We start from the raw sequence: 19,491 nt of genomic DNA, 5'->3' as shown, positions 1-19,491 counted from the left end.
GTAGAAAATAGCAAAAAATAAAGACAAGCCCTTGAACGAGTACGTGTCCCCAAACATTAAATTGGACCTGTAAGTAATACAGCCATGGCGCCGTATCAGGAAAAATAAAAAAAATCTAAATGGTGTTATCAAAATTCTCAGACACGTGCAACCATGTGTTATATAGTTAGTGTACTCACACTTTGAATAAGAGGACCAGATGCTAGAAGAAAGATGCAAGTGAGAGAGAGAGAGGAAGAGTGTGGTCATTGTGCTATGCTTGCGTGAGGTTAGCAGGCATAGAGCCCAGAGGGGAGGCATGTTACCTGACAAGTGCGTTAGTATTGCTGTCAAGACATGCTCTGCAAGGTGGTAGGCCTCAGCCACCCACACGTCGATGGCCTCTACCTCTTTGGAATACGCGCTGTCGGACGTAGGTTTGTTTTGGGGTAAAGGATGGTCAGAGGTTGTTGAGGTGAAGGAAGACTGGGATTTCTCAAAGGCCTTGAAACTAGACTGAAGGTCATCCTCCTCTTCTTGGCTGCTGCCCAACTCTTTAAGGGCATTGATAGTGAGGTGTTCCTGCTCCAGGTCCATGACCATGGTTGGTGTGGACTGGGAGGGAGGACACTCATCCCTGGCTGTGGGACCTTGACGGATGTCTTCTGGATCTTCGTCCTGTCGTGACTTCAGGCACTCCCTCATGAACTCGACGAAGCTGTCCGTGGCACCAGAGACAGAGCAGTCCGGCTCAATGCTTTCTGGATCACTGGTATTGTCTGGCGAATGGTGTCCTGCTTTAGTGTCCTTCTCCGCCACAGCTTCCTGTGGTGGGAGAGTCTTGCTGTTGACTATGCGATCTGCAATGATGTCATCGTTAGGTTTCTCCTCAGTCTTGGGCTCCATGGTGTTGCCAGGCGGTTCGCTCTGGAAAGAGGAGAATGGATCTTTGGGAAACTCCCTGGGAGATGGCTGGCCACCGACTGGCTTGGGGAAGGAATCTTCATCCATCGAGGTGAGATTCTCAAAATCTGAGATCATGGTAGTTGCATTGTTTTGAGGGAGTAGTGTTCCGATATGGATCTGAGAGGTTGGATCCGAGGGAGAGGGCTCTGGTACAGTGTCAAAGTTCAGCTCTTTATTGTCAATGGTGTCATCCGTGGGTGGCAGTGCGTCTTCGTCCTCAAAAGATCCGTATTTACAGATTGTGTCATCCTGCATGTAGTTGGATTTTGAAAGCTCAACTGTCTGCATATAATCTTGTTTAATATCAGACTCTTCAAACTTGGATGTGGGGTGAAGTTGAGGATCCTGAGAAGTAGCGTTAGCAGAGCTAGACTTCACTAAGATCTCTTGTGCGTCAGTTGACCAGTCATCGTCATCATAGTCTGTAAAGTCCGAAAGGTTCTCTGCGGTTTTCTCAGAAGGTTTGGCATTGGACGGAGAAGACTTTTCATTAGACTCATTGGGGGTCTGTGATTTATCAGACTCAACTTTCTGGGCTTGTGATACCTCAGAACTAGAGCTCTTTGACACAGCAGCACCTTGCATCCCATCATTAGATAATGTTGTCTCTTGATCATCCGTATCGCATTCAGATTTCAAGATCTTGTGTTTAGGTGAGTATTCAGCATCAGAGTCGACCGGAGAGGAGGGAGGAGAGTAACCCTCATATTCTAAGGGGGGAATTTTGGAGAATTCCTTTTTAGTGACATCTGGTTGTGGCTCAGGGGTTTTTGGTGCCTCTTTCACGGTGTCTTTCACAACTTCAGAACTTTCCTCCTCCTCCGCTTCCTCTTCCTCCACTTCCATCTCCATCTCCTCATCGCTGTAATTCGGCTCGTCTGTCTCAATAACATTGATGGTAGGGACCTGCATTGGCTGCTTTGCTGGAGGAGTTTCCTTTTCTTCGGTAGGGAGAGAGGGAACAGAGGGGTTGGGGGCAGGTGCAGTATCACTTGACAAAGACGGGGTGGGGAAGGAAGGGGCAAGGATGGAGACTGCATCCTCAATGACAGTGTCATCAGAGTCTCCTGAGCTGTCGACCTCGACTACCTCATCACCCCATGGGGTCTGCTTGGTCTTTGAGTCGTTCTCTTTTGAGTCAGAGGGAGGGGGTGGAGGGGGAGAGTTAAAACCAGCAGGAGGGGCAGGAGAGGCAGGGTGCTCAGAGTCAAGGTCAGAGGGCCCTTGGGTGTCTGTCATGTATGCTGTAGGTAGGAAGCTCAGGTCAAATTCAGATTCGTCCTCAACACTAGACTGCTGCGCTGGGTCTTTGAACACATTTTTAAGTTTAGGCCCTTCGATGGGAGAGTCCATGAAAGCGTCAGGGACACACGCAAATGCCTCTGGAACATCAGTTATAGCTTTATCTTCCCCTTTTATTTCCTGGGATCTGCCATCGTTCTCTAACACAAGAGCATCTTTGTTTGAATCTACTTTGTCCTCAAAGTCAGGCACAGGGGGTAAGTGAGCTCTCATCCAGTCTGCGGTATCTTCAAAATCACTCCCTTGCCGTGCTTCTCCCAGGACCTCAAAGGGAGATTCTGGTGAATCCTGATCAGTGGAGGCTCCTTTTTTCTGGAAGGGTGAGGTGGTCTCTGCCGGCACCTCAGTAGGAGACTTTTCATAGTGGCGCTCTTTGAAGTGAGGAAAGCCTCCATCTGTCTTGGGCTCTGGCTCCTTCTTCGCTGCCAGGGCCTCCAGTGCCTTTATCCTTTCAGACACGGGGGATGTCACGATTGGCGAATCTGGCTTTCCATCAGACGGACTTGATGATGCTTCGCTCCCATAGTTAGCGGGCGAAAACGAGCCGGACTGAGAAGACCCGGCGAAGCGAAGGGAGGTGGTCACGGCTTCGGAGGTGGGCTTATCAGAGCCCAGCACCACTCCTTTGTCTGCATCGGCCATGCACAGAGGTAAGGAGGGGAAGGGGGAGAAAGGAGGGAGGGAATAAAAATCACAGACACACTCAAACTCCCATGCACTTCCAGTTATATTCGGCGGAGGCCATTTTGTTGCAGCCCAAGCAGTCATGCATGGCACTGTATAACTGCAGCAATGGATGAGGGTGTGTCAGTCGGGCATGCTGACTTAGCATCTCAAGTTGTTGCCATTGAAGAGCATTTTCAATGAGGCAACGTTCGAAATGACTTGCATGGTCGAAATGAAGCAGCTCCACAACAAAATAACAAAATTGCATATATAAACAACGCTGTTACACAACTGTGTGCCCTGTGGCCGTATATTCATTTATCTAAATGCATATTCATATATTTACAGCTGCATAGAATATGGCTGGGGTTTTGTTAAATCAGGTACTCTGTCTGACATGTTCTACAAAAGACATGGCACTTTATTACTGGGAAAAAAAACATGGGACACTACAAACAGCTCTGTTTCTCTGGCAGCCCTGTCAAGTCACCACCCAAAGTTTCCACATCTGAGGAAACACGATTGGGTAATACACAAAATCTTCTTCCCTCATCATTCCTTCCGCTTTCTTGGTTATATCAATGATCTCATGAGAACCGTTGAGCAGTAACTCACATCTCCAGAAGAATAACATAAAAGAGCACAGGGAGGATATCATAGAACTGAATGTGACACAACGGGGACGATATACATAAAACGTGCCTGGAAGACGAGTCCGGAAGCAAAGGTCACATAGGATAAACACTCCTTGTTTGAACTCGCAAGGCAATTTATGGGCGAGACTAGGGTTAAGTGACTGCAGCCTGGTATAAAAGACATTACACTATTTCCATAATGGCTTAATTAACACATACAGTGGGTTCCATAATTATTGGCACCCTTGATAAATTTGAGCAAAAAAAAAAAAGGTATAAAATAATACCAATACTGAGCTATATTGTATGCTTCCACCCAGTTTCTCAGAGGAAGAGATTTTGTAAGGGCAATTCCGTCACTTTTCAACCTCTTATTCATGATCTCCGGCACAATACCAGTGTCTAGATATGTGAAAATGGCACATTTATGATCTGTGGTGAAAAGATTAAGAACGGCCTTAGAATAATGCTTCTCCGTGACATCACACGGCAGGATTAAAAGTAACAGAAATTGTGTTTTTCAAAACCCTGCAGTGAGTGTCTAGCCAGAGGAACGGTATTTACAGCCCATAGAGAGAGGTACGAGATTGAACTTCACTCAACTTTCTAGAGTGGTCCCTATTAGTTAATGCTATAAACGTTTCTCTTTACTGTGGCAATTGGGATCGAATCAACGCAACATACCGAAACAAAAATGAACTATGCAAGAGATTTTGTTGTAGGCAGAACACATCGGAGTAAGATTCTATTGCGCACTACTCAGCCACACTCTCCACAGAACATGGCATAGCCAATCAGAGCTGCAGTACACCTATATGCAAATTGACCATTGCCATATATGGACCTGTGCCATTTATATTGAACTGTAATGTTGTTTTTACACGTGTGGTCCTGAGTTTTGAGATCAAAGCAAGAGATGCCTGTAGCCGTGTGCGCACATTTTGTTCAGTTATTATCCCAGTTATAGATCATTTGTAGTCAGCAATAGGGGGGGTGATTGCTACCTACAAGAGCACAAAACGTGTACATTTCTAGGAAAAGTGAGTCAGTCAAAGAGATTTTTTTTTTTTTTTTAATTAAAGGGGCAGTGTTGTATTTTGTGACAGACTTGAATAAGCTAAGTAGCCAATAGGCAGAGGGTAGCATAATTTATCTAATTCTCTGTAATAATGGTATGGGAATAATAATGTATTTTATTTTGTGAAGTTGCATCTTTCATCAAACAAAAACATTTTTCAGTCGCCTCCTTGTCTGAAGGACAAGGGGATAAACAGGTTACTCTGTCAAGTGTTTTTCAAAAGTCACATTGGCTGCTACTGTAGGCTGAATGATAGGCTGAATGACAGAACAGCTATTTCCATGTTAAAATGTTATGGGATGGATTTTCTCCATTGTTTTTGATTGTAAGCAACTTGGTTAGACCTACATTATGATCAAAATAGCCACAGTAGCCTACATGGCCACTGTTAAAACTGTAACTTAAAGTGGGTACACCCTCAGTGTTCACAGCAAACGCCCGTTTTCATTACTAGCACCCTCCCCTTGCGAGGATAACGAGCCTTTTTCTAAAATGGTTTTAGGAAATTGGAGGACACGTTGGTTAGGATCTTAGACCATTCCTCCACACAGAATCTTTCCAGATCCTTAATAACCCCAGTTAAGAGCGGAGCAGTGGTCTAAGGCACTGCATCTCAGTGCAAGACGTGTCACTACAGTCCCTGGTTCGATTCCAGGCTTTATCACATTGGTTCGATTCCAGGCTTTATCACATTCGGCCGTGATTGGGAGTCCAATAGGGCGGCACACAATAGGCCCAGGTTCGTCCAGGTTTGGCCGGCATGGTAAATAAGAATTTGTTCTTAACTGACTTGCCTAGTTAAATAAAAATAATAATGCTTTATCTTCGTCTGCGCTTAGCGCCTGTCTACTTCCTTTCAAGCCACATGTATTCAAATGGGGTTCAAGTCCGGATACTGAGATAGCCATTTCTTTGTGGATTTTGATTAGTGCTTGGGGTTGTCGTCTTGCTGGAAGAGTCACTTGCATCCAAGAGTCAGCCTCCTTTGCAGAGACAACCAGGTTTTTTGGCTAAAAATAGTTCATGATGCCATTGACCTTAACAAGGGCTCCGGGACCAGTGGAAATAAAATATCCCGTAACATAAAAGATCCACCATCATATTTTACTGTAGCTATGTGGTACTATTCTGCATTTGCTTCTGTTTTTCTAACACACCACTGGTGTGCGTGGCCAAAGAGCTCGATTTTCATGTCATCTGATCATAGAACTGGTTTCAATCCAAGTGCCAATGACGTTGCTCAAAATCAAGGCGGTGCTGTGGTTTGAATTGAAGAGGGCAGTCCATAAGTGCGGACAAAAGGTTATCAAGGATCTGGAAAGGTTCTGTATGAAGGAATGGTCTAAGATCCCTCCCAATATGTTCTCCAATTTCATGAAACATTTTTATAAAAAGGCTCAGTGACGTTATCCTCGGACAGATAGGGTGCTGGCGTATTGAACACAGGGTTGCCAATCATTTTGACCCATATCTTTTTTAGATTCATTTTTATTACCTGTTAAACATACAGTATCAGTCAAAAAGTTTGGACACACCTACTCGTTTTTCTTTATTTTTTACTATTTTCTACATTGTAGAATAATAGTGAAGACATCAAAACTATGAAATAACACATGGAATCATGTAGTAACCAAAGAAATGTGTTAAACAAATCAAAATATATGTTATATTTGAGATTCTTCAAAGTAGCAACCCTTTGCCTTGACAGCTTTGCACACTCTGCATTCTCTCAACCAGCTTCACGAGGTAGTCACCTGGAATGCATTTCAATTAACAGGTGTGCCTTGTTAAAAGTTCATTTTCCTTCTTAATGCGTTTAAGCCAATCAGTTGTGTTGTGACAAGGTATGGGTGGTATACAGAAGATGGTCTTTTACCGAATAGGTTCCAACCACCATTTCTTTGTGTGATGCAGAGGTGGTGAACGGATGATCTATGCATGTGTGGTTCCCACTGTAAAGCATGGAGGAGGTGTGATGGTGCTTCGCTGGAGACACGGTCTGTGATTCATTTATTTTTAGCATGGGTCCCCAGATCCTCAAAAGGTTCTACAGCTGCACCATCGAGAGCATCCTGACCGGTTGCATCACCGCCTGGTATGGCAATTGCTTAGTATCTGACCGTAAGGCGCTCCAGAGGGTAGTGCATACAGCCCAATACATCACTGGGGGAAAGCTTCCTGCCATCCAGGACCTATATACCAGGTGGTGTCAGAGGAAGGCCCCAAACAATTGTCAAAGACTCCAGTCACCCAAGTCATTGACTGTTCTCTCTGCTACCACACGGCAAGCAGTATTGGAGCGCTAAGTCTAGGACCAAAAGGCTCCTTAACAGCGTCTACCCCCAAGCTATAAAGACAGCTGAACAATTAATCAAGTAGCCACCCGGACTATATATATTGACCCCCCCCCCCCCCAATTTATTTTTACACGGGTGCTACTCTCTGTATATCATCTACGCATAGTCCCTTTACCCCTACCTACATGTACAAGATACCTTGACTAACCTGTACCCCCGCACATTTACTCAGGGACCGGTGCCCCCTGTATATAGCCTCGTTATTGTTATGTAATTCTACTGTGTTACTTTTTATTTAGTAAATATTTTCTTAACTCTACTGCACTGTTGGGTAAGGGTTTGTAAGTAAGCATTTCACGGTAAGTATTCGGTGACAAATACAATTTGATTTAAATTCAAGGCACACTTAACCAGCACTTAACACTTAACAGAGCAAAGGAAAAGCAGCCAACGAGTGCTCAGCATATGTGGGAACTCCTTCAAGGACGGTTAGAAAAGCATTCCAGGTGAAGCTGGTTGAGAGAATGCCAAGAGTGTGCAAAGCTGTCATCAAGGCAACGACTGGCTACTTTGAAGACTTTTTTTTGGTTACTAAATGATTCCATGTGTGTTATTTCATCGTTTTGATGCCTTCACAATTGTTGTACAATGTAGAAAACAGTAAAAAAATAAAGAAAAACCCTTGAATGAGTGTCCAAACTTTTTACCAATACTGTATTTTTCCCTGAGCAATAGTATTAGTAAAAAAATGATTATCATACACTATAGCTCAGTATTTGTAGTATTTATTTGTTGCTCATCTTTATCAAGGGTGCCAATAATTACAGACCCACTGTACATCCTTTACCCATGAGCTGTGTCTCCCATTCGAGCACAACCTCATTAGGCCTACATACCAAGGGGAATACACTTCCTGATGTCTTTAATACTGCAGATGTATGTAAGTAATGCAGTAATGTAATGCAGAGCTCATTATAATAGTCATGTTAATGCATCGCACCACAATCCTGTAAATGAGGTGGGATATTAATCAAGCAGTTTAACGCAGATCCAATATCTTTAATGTACTTGAATGACTCATCCCTGGAATGTAGACAAGCATTAGAGCAAGAAATAATATAACGAATAGAAAGCTGAATGAATGAAAAACGTAATTGATTTACAGGACTTGTCCCATTCGCAGAGGAGGGCCTATGAGCCAATTTTCATGGCTGTAACTTGCACTCTACTGGCCTCTGTCTACCCTGCTATCTGTTAAATCAACAGGAAGATGTAACTGAACCGCAAAGGCTACGTTTACACAGGCAGGCTAATTCTGGTCCTTTCTTTTTCTTCACTAATTGGTCTTTTGACCAATCAGATCAGCTCTGAAAAGATCTGATGGGAAAATATCTGATGTGATTGGTCAAAAGACCAATCAGTAGAACTAAGACCAGAATTCGTCGGCCTGTAAAACGCAGCCAGATTTTCTAAACACCCAGCTAACACAACACAGAGAAAAAGCTGGACAATGCCCCTGGTGTGGGGAGGCTTCCTAAATAATGAACGCCCCCCCTGTGCTGCTGTCTGTCAATCACGTCACTAAGCGAGCTAACCCGCCTCCAACTCCTCGTGCCAGAGCAGAGGTGACATTAGAATCGGACTGGAACAAGGATCCCCCTCCAATGACAGAGTGCCACAGGTATCCTGGGGCAAGGGGGCATACATATATAGTCTGCAATAATCACATGATCCCTTTTCAATCCCATGGTCCCCCCTGTCAATTTCAACACAGTGACAAGCGAACATGGAAAATTGGCAGCTATAAAAACCAGACTGGACATTAATACGAATTAATCCAAAATGTGTGAAAGAAGAACAAATCAATGGTGTTTTCATTTCATATTAAATGTTACCGTACATTTCATAAACTAGCCTACTCAACAACTTGCATCAACGAGTTATCTGTAGTATTTTGTAATCACTAATAACACGACCCAAAACACTTCATAAGAAACACTGTCAAAGGGGAGTTTTATCTATTGTCACCCACTTGAACTGTTTGGTAATACTCATTCATCCTCAAAGGAGAGCATCACTGCACTTCCACGCCCCACTCCTCTTACGCAATCTACTCCGCATAGACATTGGAGTTGAGTGAGAGTGTTAAAGTGTGTGGGCTTCAAAAAGGGACACTTTCATTACTAAACCCCATTTTAAATGGACTGTTGAGCAGAGGCAGAGCAGAAGAGGCAAAGCGAGAGGTTTTACTCTGCCCAAAATCTGTCCATGAAATTAAGGCCACGAAGTGAGGAATTTTTGTAACGAGGTCAATGACAGTGTCGAATTTAGTCAACAAACCGTTTTATTTCTAATTTGCTATGCAACGCTTATTTGATCGAATAGATGTTTCATAATGTTAGGTTGTTACGAATGCACTGATAATTGAATGGCATTTCACCAACTTTGAAAATAACAACATTGCCATTGTGCCTGTTGTCAGAGATATCCACGATCGTGTCCTCACTATCTATAACCCGTTTTAGCATAGAAATTGCCATTGAGGGCTTCCACCATTTTAAAGTAGTCAACTGGATGGGGATTCCTATTAGTTGGTTAGCAATAGGCCAATGACAAAATAAAATTAACTGCTTTAAAATGGAGATTAGGTTTGGACCGGGACAAGGACCATACAAGATGTCCCAAGCAACTGCTCCAATAATCACGATCGACTACTTTAAAATGGAGATGCTGTCAAAGATGAGTCCTATATCTCTTATGGCCTGTTGTTCACACGCTTATCTGCCCTCTCATTGGCTAGAATGGTCCAACTTGATATCGTCTCCTCCCACCTGCCTTCCATTTTTGAGGACATGCATTTCCATCGTTAGAGTGGTCACTTGACTATTTGTCAATATAATAGACAATCATTGGCACAGGCCAACTAACATCTCACAATATGCCTAGAAAGGCAACTTAAAAGGGATGTGCTTCTTCACGATGAGAAAGTCTCAATCACCTCAATCATTTTGACACTATGGGAAGGAGTCTTGTGCATCAAATCCCATGGTGGTAGGCCTAACAATCTGTTATTGTTAAGCATTTGCAAAAACAAGTCTGAATCCAGCCAAATATTTTTGCTGCAGAGGAATCACAGAATGATAAGAGATCAAATTCCAGTGGGTACAGCCCTGTCATATCCAATTAGTGATGGAGGGAATAGGTCCCAAGGCCCATCTCCCTCACTGTGTGATTAGCTCACTGTTTGACTGTGTGAATATCCTAGCCCGACATAGGATAGATTTTCAGTTTCTGCCCGTCTAGTCGGGGGTTTAATAATTTCTATACTATCCATTCTTTAGGTTACTTCCTAGGCCTAAAAAAACCACTGTATTATTATAAATACTACAAAATTGGGTTGTAAGAAAAGAAACCCCCAAAAAGCCATATCAAGAGAGAAAATCAAAAGAACTCAATCTAAACAATGAAACCATAAAAGAAAACCTACTTTTTGGCTCCAGCAAAGGTCACATGCAAAAAAGCCTAAGAAGCCATAAGCAGAGGTGGTGGGACAGCAAGCAGCCAGGGTCCAGGGCTCAGACCCCGGCCTGGAGAAGGCATAGAGCAGTGAGTGGAGTGGATCCCTTCACAGTTCTTCTCATCCTTCCGTGCCGGTGATGGTACTGGGGCGGGATTGATGGGGAGGGGGGCTTCTAGAGATAGGGCCTAAGGCCTGGAGGGAAGGGGCCAATCTATCCAAGGACAGCTAGGGTCCCCTGGGACAACCAACCTGATCCATTTTTAGAGTTTTAGCTCCTCCCGCACACAAAGTGATCTTGAACTTCTCTCTGCTTTCTTAAAATAAGTGGCAATCTTGGGATTATCTTGGACCTACAGTGCCGTTGACCTAAATAATGTGACAGAGCAGAAAGTAAAGACTGGAAATGGATCAGCTTGCTGTGAGACTGTGGTGAGTGGAGACGTGTTTTTTTCCCCACATCTTTGATTTCTAGGTCTTGTCAGTTTTCTGATGGGGTAAAAACATAGAGCAGGTTGCTTTTGGAGGGGAGTACGAGAGCTTGGGGGAAATGACTAAACTAATTTGAAACATGCTCTGCTCTTCTACACTGGATTGCTTGTTTGAGTATATAACACTACTCTAGGTCACCCTTTTCAAGTGTTTGATGCCAATTTATTCCAATCTATTCCATTGGGAACGGCTCTATTCCAATTGGGAATGTCAATACGTTCCATTGGGAATCAACGTACTGTAGCACTGTACCAACAATAGATGGCTTACTCATTTACTGTACATAGCAATTAGACCTGTGGATTAATCACCATCCCGTATCCGGCTGTGTCTAGCCTATATACTGTAGACAATATGGTACCTAGGTTGGGTACATTACATGTATGCCCGAAGAGATTTTTCCTCTGGCAGCAGAGATTTTGAGCCTGATCTCAAACTCCCGTTAAAAACAGTGATTCTCCCTCGACATGCACCATTGGTGTCAGTCAGGGGCTATGGGGTTAGCCATTTCGCTACTATTAATAGAGTATTTCTTGCCTCCAGTTGGGGGGGGGGGGGGGTTTAAAAAATTCCAACTGTCAGACACTGTTGAAAGAGGGATGGGCCACGCTGCCCTGCTAAATTGCAATTAGTGCAGGCAGCAGAGGGTCAGCAGCATAGGAAACAGATGGGATGACGTTACAGGGCTTCTAGAGGGAAGGAGCGGGGTGGGGGTGGGTTGAAGATTGCGGAGTGGGGGGATGATAGGGAGCAGGTTTCTTTGCAGGCCTCTAGTATGAAGTTCTTGGTCTGGTCTGGCCTAGAGGAGGAGAGGGGCACTCGAGAGAGGGATGGAAGGCATTTCAGTGGCAGCCGAGCAAGAGAAAAGGACAGAGAAAGAGAGATAAAGGGAGAGGGAGGACAGAGGACAGCAGGCGAGCACCGTAAGAGAACCATACACTTGCCTTGCGGAGACTGAATGAGAGATACAGGCGAAGAGGAAAGAAAGGAATCTGAAAAAATAAAAAGGACAGAATAATGAACATCCTACAGTGGGAGAAAATAACTCCCATCTCCATAACAACCCGTACCCACCCTGCCCAACTTTAAACATTAACAAAAACAAAATACATTGATTAGCTGGATGCCTGGTGGGGCTTCCATTATGCAACCATAGAACTGTACAATATGCTCTATAAACTTAGTGTCAGAAGCTACAGTGAAAAAACTACTAATATACTCTTTCTCACCCCATGCAACTGTTAGCGTCCACAAATGTACTACCAATAAACACCTATAATCAATTTAGAACCATGCACTTAACTTTTCCTATGCAGGCAAAGAGAAGACAATAACAGAGATATGACCAACAACAAACTATGACAAACACAAACTCTATTTTACTACACACAAATAACAACGATGCTTCGGACAATGCATTTTATAACAGGCAATTATATGGCATTTTCCACACAATTTATTTGCAATGTGCACATATTTCTCCCATGGTTTACGACACCCGATGCCAACCAAGCAGCAACACTGCACTCACTTGATGGCAATTATGCAGAGAGTGATCACATTTTCTGCCTCACTTCTGAATCTCATGTGATCTTGAAGAACAAGAACAGCCTTTGTAGAGCACCATTACCATCAAACAGCTTCCATTTATATCAAACTAACAAGAAGTGCACGGCTTTGCTCTTTCCGTCTCACACATGCCACGGTTCGGGAACACCAAGGGGAGACTTTCCGGAGAATTTTCTCAGCCGTGAGTGGGATGGTATGTAAAGTTCATGAGCTGGATGATCAAGAAGCAATATGGTCGCCCAACCGGAAATCTCATCAGAGACTGGCTGAGCAGGTTGGCGAGCTCTTGCTGTACAACAGTCCTCTGTTAAAAGACTCGCCCAGACACGTTGATCCTCCCTATGACACACCTTCATTCTTTCCCACAATCAGAGATGAGTCAACATTCTTCTTCTTTCGCTGACATTTCCAAATGACCTGAAACCATTGCAAGAACCACTTCAGACCGAAGCGTCCACAGAAAAGCCATCCTCAAAATGTCACTTATCTAAGAAGATCTATGCAAGAGAAACAAGGCAACAAAAAAGTGCCTTTTTACAGACTGGGACCATGGCTCCAGACAAGGTTTAAACATGGCTTCATATAGCTCATGTTTCCAACACCTCCAGCCGTGTGACAAATCTATCACGGGCAGCTGACCTGAGTAGGAAGAGAACCTGCTTTGGCACTACACAGCCCTATACTCAACTACTAGATCTGGATGTAGGACTATGCCCCCGAGGGCCGATGATACGGAACTGGAGGAGGCCCTAACATGGCATCCCAGTCACGCCAGGCATTTCTGTTCCTTCCCGAGGAGAGCCAAGACATGACACTCAAATACCCCCCCGGGGTCAGTTTGCTGCCTCAGCCCGATTCACTGACCTTAGAGATTATATGGCCTGCGCCGAGCAGAGCAGCAGTCTCCCAGAGAGAGGGAGAAAATGAGTAGCAGAGATAGAACAAGAATGGCACAGAGGGAAAGGGAGCCGAAAGTACCCCATGTTCTCTCCGGACTCTCTCACATAAACTACAGCCATATCTGCAGAGGACTAGATTCCAGATCATTCCTCAGCATGCAGCTGTACTTTAATCGCTCTCCAGGTAAAACCAGCAGCATGTTGAATCCCTACTCAGGGAAATACAGCATTTCACCTGATTAGATCACAAGTCCAAAGGACTCCTAAGTCACTACTGTATATTTAGTGTCATTTGGAAGTGAACGTGTCTGTCAAACTAAGCATAGACCTCGTCCTTGTCTCTGACCTTGAGCGTCATTCTAATTGAAAACAGGTGCAGAAACGCAATCAAATGTGCATAGCCTATGAAACCGGAGAGCCAGTGGAGCACTGGGTTTAGCATTGATAAAGGTCGGTAAAATGACATTATCGATGAGATTGAATAATGTTTCTCCAAAAGTTGCTTTGGTTTTACTGGCAGTGCAGGAAGAAATGAAATACAGCACCGACTCAAACAATTGCAGGTTTGACACCATGAATATAATTTCTCATTCAAAATTCATTGTAACGTGAATTCTTCTGTACACAGTCTAAAAGAGTAGACCTATGGCCTTCTGCCTGCTGTCGTAGATAAACGGTTCCATTGACAGAGCTTACACAATCACCTTGTCAAAGAGACATGAAAAGAATAGGGGATGCTTTTCATGAACTTAACAACCCTTGACAATCAGACTCAATGCAACTGTAGACGCATCTTGAGCCTTACGATCTCTCAGGTCACTTCCTTAGTGGCCAGTGCAACAAATGCCACTCAAATGTGTTGAGAAGGAAGTGCTAGGCCTAAGAGAGACTGACCAGTGGTCGAGCAGTCTGGTGCAACACTGGGCACCAACAGATGGTATGATACCAAAGTAAAGGCAACAGATGGTATGACACCAAAGTAAAAGACCCAATGAATAACACAGCACTACCCTGGTCTGGGCCCTCTTCCATTCAGCTGAAAACTCTGCTGGATTCAGTAGATTTATATAGTTCCATTTGGATTCCTCTCGACTGGGTGCTTTGTTAACACAGCCATGTAACATCTGATACTGTATGACAGTGGCGGCAAGGGTCCAGTGACATCTTTGGTGTCATCATTGCCTGATCATACTGCCGAGGTGAGGAAGAAAATGGCACCGATAAGTCAGCAAGGGACTGTTCCGCATGACTGGGGTGAAATGAAAGAACACGTGAACATTTGCTTTGAAGGATTTACTTCAGAGAAATGCAAAAGGCAAATGCCAATTTCTTGGGAGAATTGTTCAAAACCTTAGTTACACTTTCAAAACAGAATAAAATTAATTATTCTCCCCGTGGAAACATGTATTGGTTAGAAATACCTTTGTTGTAACATAACCACTGAGACAATGCAACTGGTATTCAGTCTAATACAAATCACAGAAAGCATTCCCAATTTGCAATGGGAGCTGTATACTCTTTTCAGCATGCCTTTTAAATGATATACAGTAAACTATATTTAAAATTAGGTTTGTTATTAACGGATGCTTTTAAGCCATAGTTAGCTGAATAGATAAATTAAATCGATTTGAAATGCCCCTCCCCCATGACCAAATAAGCTGTCAGTTTGAAGATCGTTGCAGAGGCAAGAGTGTCCATTTGTTTTCATCATATGGGCCTAGATGGCAACGTTCACTCTAGGGTGCACAGTAGCCCGAGATGGCCTCGTAGCTCCCCCAGGACTGCCGCGCAAGAGAAATATCAGCCCGCTGGAGAGAAGCACGAGATTAGAAAGTTGAGTTAAGTTCAGAGCAGTGGTCACCAAGCGGTCGGTCGTGATCGACTGGTCGATTTCCAAGACATTCCTAGTCTATTGCCAAACATTTCTGTAAAAAACTCAAGATAAAGCCTTTTTCCCCCCATCATTAGTCTGGGCAGTTAGCAGTAGGTGCACCAGATTCAGCTGCCCTGCGTGCTGGGTAGGCACACTGTTGCCATTTTGAACCATTTCATGTGTCTGAAGGAACAAACTCTGCCTTCCCACTGGGCCAGGGGGAGCAAATCAAGTGCCCTACCGCTGGCCAATTGAGTACCGTGTCTGCAGTAACGTAGAAGGTATAAAAGAAAGCTACAGCAAAGTTGATATTGTGAGATTTCAAAACCAAGACTAGAGAGAAACTGCAAATGAATAGAGAAAAGAGCTCCTGTTTTTAGGAGTGAGTTCATGTTTAAGTTCTTACTCGGCACTTTGTATTTAACACTTTTATAAGCCATAAAATACACCTTCTTCCCATTTCCACTCAGGGCTACAATGAGCACTGCAGCAGTAGTGAATGAGTAGGAAAGTCTATTGATAGGTTTGCGTTGTTGTTATTATTAGCGGCTTCGGTCTTTTTTAATATTGAGGAATATTTAAAGTTCTCTGCTCATAGGAGTAACAACGTGCATTTGTGCATGAGGCAGAAGATTCGCCATCAGTTGGAAGGTGTCCCTTTTTGGTCAGTGTCTGTGGAGGAAAGGGAGAGCGGAGGGACGGTGAGAGGCGGACCCTCAGTCTGCTGCTCTCTCCTTCCTCTGAAACTGACCATCAGATGCAGGCACCATCAGCCCAGTGAAATAAAAATAAAAAAGCGAATTATTTAAAATGTCAGCTGTGCCTCCCTCAAAAGTAATACAACAACGGATTTATTATCAGTGTGATCATATAGCCTACCTCAAAGTTTGAAATATATATATTTTTAAATGGCCCAAACAACAATGCAATGACAGGGCAATTCAAGCAAAGCCAATATGCGGTGCTAATGTATGTGCCTATAGCTTACTGCACAAACCTCATTGCTACAGTACTGTTTTTAATTGGTTAATGTTGCATAGGCTTACATTCTTTAAGTCATGTTAAAAAAAAAAAAATCTGAGCAGTAGATCTCAGCTTGCAATTTGACTCAGAAAAGGTTGGTGACCAATGTTCTAGAATTTTCCCTGTTAACACTATCAACGTTTCCCTTCACTGTGGCAATTGCGATCGAATCAATGCAATAGTCACTTTCAATGCAACATAGCCAAACAAAACAAACTATGCAAGAGATTTTGATGCAGAACGCATCTGCATATTACAATGACACACATGACTCAGCCCGTACTCTATACAGACCGGTGTAGCATAACCAATCACAGCTACAGGAAGCCTATATGCAAATAGACCAATGCCATGTATGGATCTGTACCATTTACTTTGAACTGGACTGTGTTTACAGCATGAGCGGTCGTGAGTAGATGCGCTTATTTTGAGATCAAAGCGAGAGATGCATGTAGCCATGTGTGCACATTTTATTCATATCCTTTGCCAGTTAATGAGATCTTAGCCCAGTTATAGATCTTTAGTAGTCAGCAATAGGGGAGTGATTGCTCCCTACAAAAGCAAAAAACGTGTACATTTCTAGACATCTTTGAAAAGCGTGTCAGGTAAAGAGATTGGTTTTGTCTTAAAGGGACAGTGTTGTATTTTGAGACTGGCTTGAATAAGGTACGGTAGTATAATTTGTCTGATTTTCTGTAATAATGGTATGGGAATATTGCATTTTATTTTGTAAAATGGTTTCTTGCAGCAAACAACAATATGTTCAGTCACCTCCTTGTCTAAAGGACAAGGGGATGGACAGGTTACTGTCAAGCCCTGCACGTGTTTTTTTTCAAAAATCTCATGAAATGTAGGCCTACATTGAATACCACACATTGGCTGAATGATAGAACAGCTATTTCCACGTTAAAATGTTATGGGATGAATTTTCTCCATTGTAGGCCAATCTGGTAGGCCCCCATTACGATCAAATAGCCACAGTAGCCTAATTGGCCACTTAAAACTGTAACTTAACGCGGGTACACCCTCAGTGTTCACAGTAAACATTCAACGTTCAAGCTCATCAGACGTGAAATTTGCTCAGTGCCGGAAAAAAATACGGCGAGTGCGCAACTATGGGTCAAAAAAGACGGTTGGCTTAGACCGTTGACATAAACTATATTTTGTCTCTGAATGTTTATTGAAAACATAAATAAATGTGAACTTGTCTCAAATACATCGTTACAGTTGTTTGTTAGATAACTAGCGAATGTTTGCTTTATTGGCATAGATATGACATCAAAACAAGACATGGTGTCATGCCGAGTTCAAAACAACTAAATACTCGGAAATCTCCGATAAGTGAACGCGCTTTAGTAGGAAGTCAGAGATTTCCCGGGTTCTCGTTGTTTAGAACACGCCATAAAGGCTACAGTAGGCTACACATTTTAAGATTTTTTTTTTTTTAGAAACAGACCATAGAATAAATGCATCATTGTAACGAGTGAGAGGGATTGGACTGTGAAACACTAATCTCCTCGCATGGGTTTGTTTACCAATGCCGATACGATTTGGAGGTCCTCCCTTCATTTGCCGTTTCCCAGTAACAATGCATCTGCAGTGCAGATTACCGTCGCCGCAACATGAAGCCTTTTCACCGCGGCCAACTAGGGAGTAAAATGTGTCACCATGTTCTGCTCCCTTGTCTGATACTAAATAAAAAGTTAGGTCAAATTAGAGGTTGGAGGGAACGTTGACAAAGCACACAAAAGACAGCCCCCTGAAGCCTTGCAACCAGCGGGAGACTGGTTTAGTGTCCCATCCAATCGTGGTGCGTGTTTCTCAAGCCAACTATCTGTGTTTTTGAACAATTTCTCGCCAGCGTAATATGGTTCGATTCCATAACGGGCGGTGGGTGCTTACTGGTCTAGCAGAATTTCTAATAGAGCATTTAGGCTAACACCCTTTTAACGCCCACAATGAAGAAAATTGCCTCATATCGGCTTACAAGGCTGCACTTGTCCCTCTTCAACAACTTTACCATTTAAAGTCTCTACAGGGAAGAGGCCAATATAAATCTGCATAACAAACGAAAAAAATAAGTGCAACTATTTTCATTTACGTTCCTTTTACCGACCTAAAAAAAATCGTGGTTTTGACGGTCTGCCATTAAAGCAACGGGCTACTTTATCTCAAAGCACCTGTGTTATTGAAAGTTTAAAACACAATGTCTATGTTGACCATTTCAACGTTTCCGTTGAATTAGGTACAGCTTTCTCTTACCGGACATTTTTGAGTCTTTGGCCGCAACAGAGTTTTGTCCATCGGCCAGCCCCTGCGACGATGATATCTGGGCGGACTGGGTCATTGGATCTGCCATTTTACTATAATTTCAAAAAATTCTGCACGGTGGCGGCGAGAATTTGTTGTGTATTATTGCTGTCCTTAAAATGTCTTCTTCCAACTTGCCTCGTATTCCCCAAGACCTGGACGCAGTGTCACTGAGCCTGTGCACCTTCACGCGCATGTACCAAGCACTGTGTGGATGGAGGGCACTGTATGGTTGAGGACTGATCGAGAGAGCAAAACAAGGAGTGTATTCATTCCGCCAATTCTGTTGCAAAACTGAACGATACGGGGAGGGACCGACCTAAAACTGTCCAATAGAAACTCTAGTTTTAGTTACAAAACTGTTTGGCGAATGAATATACCCGAGATTGAGATTTGCCATTGGCTCATTTAAAGGGCAATACCCAACATTATCTCATTGCGTTTCAAGGCAACAGCACGTTATATGCCGCGTTCAAGTGCTACTCGGAACTAGGAAACTCGGAAATGTTCGATTTAACTAGTTGTAGTTATAAACTGAACCAGAATCTGGCCTACATGAGACGTTGAATATGGCGATTCTCCTTTAAGCCCGAGAAGTAGCTGTTCAATTTGCTATTCACCAGCTTTTCAAGCTTAGTAATGTCAAAATATGTTAGGTAGCTTACTTATCAAAAAATGGAGTTTCATTGAGCAACTATCATCATTACTGCCGGTAGGTAATTCCAAAAAGGGTCTAAATGCAAAGTTGGAACCATGTGTTTTATGTATTTGATACCATTTCACTCCAACTCTTACCACGAGCCTGCCCTCCCCAATTAAGGTGCCACCAACCTCCTCTGTAGTAGACTGTTGTAGGTGATAAAACAGATCTGTATATAATAACAA

The 19,491-nt window shown here is 43.3% G+C and overlaps 1 protein-coding gene across 4 annotated transcripts in view; it reads right to left on the bottom strand.

Moving 5' to 3' along the window:
• The window catches only part of LOC110531852 (reticulon-3), a 35,225-nt gene extending 16,355 nt beyond the window's left edge, over positions 1-18,870 (bottom strand). Inside the window, exons 1-3 of one of the 4 annotated variants that reach the window (XM_021615311.2) lie at positions 18,559-18,870; positions 11,877-11,924; positions 306-2,876 (exon numbers count right to left, since the gene is read on the bottom strand). In XM_021615311.2, coding sequence (XP_021470986.2) covers positions 306-2,876; positions 11,877-11,924; positions 18,559-18,655 — 2,716 coding nt within the window. In that variant the 5' untranslated portion in view covers positions 18,656-18,870. Of the gene's footprint in view, positions 1-305; positions 2,877-11,876; positions 11,925-17,831; positions 17,881-18,558 lie in introns of those variants that run through there. The other 3 variants (XM_021615313.2, XM_021615314.2, XM_036987724.1) reach the window with 3 other exon arrangements.
• Between the last annotated feature and the right edge of the window lie 621 nt (positions 18,871-19,491).

This window comes from Oncorhynchus mykiss, chromosome 9, assembly GCF_013265735.2.
Source record: "Oncorhynchus mykiss isolate Arlee chromosome 9, USDA_OmykA_1.1, whole genome shotgun sequence".
NCBI classification, from domain to species: Eukaryota; Metazoa; Chordata; class Actinopteri; order Salmoniformes; family Salmonidae; genus Oncorhynchus; species Oncorhynchus mykiss.
The sequence above is the reverse complement of the archived record's forward strand: the minus strand, read 5'-3'. Positions and strand labels throughout refer to the sequence as shown.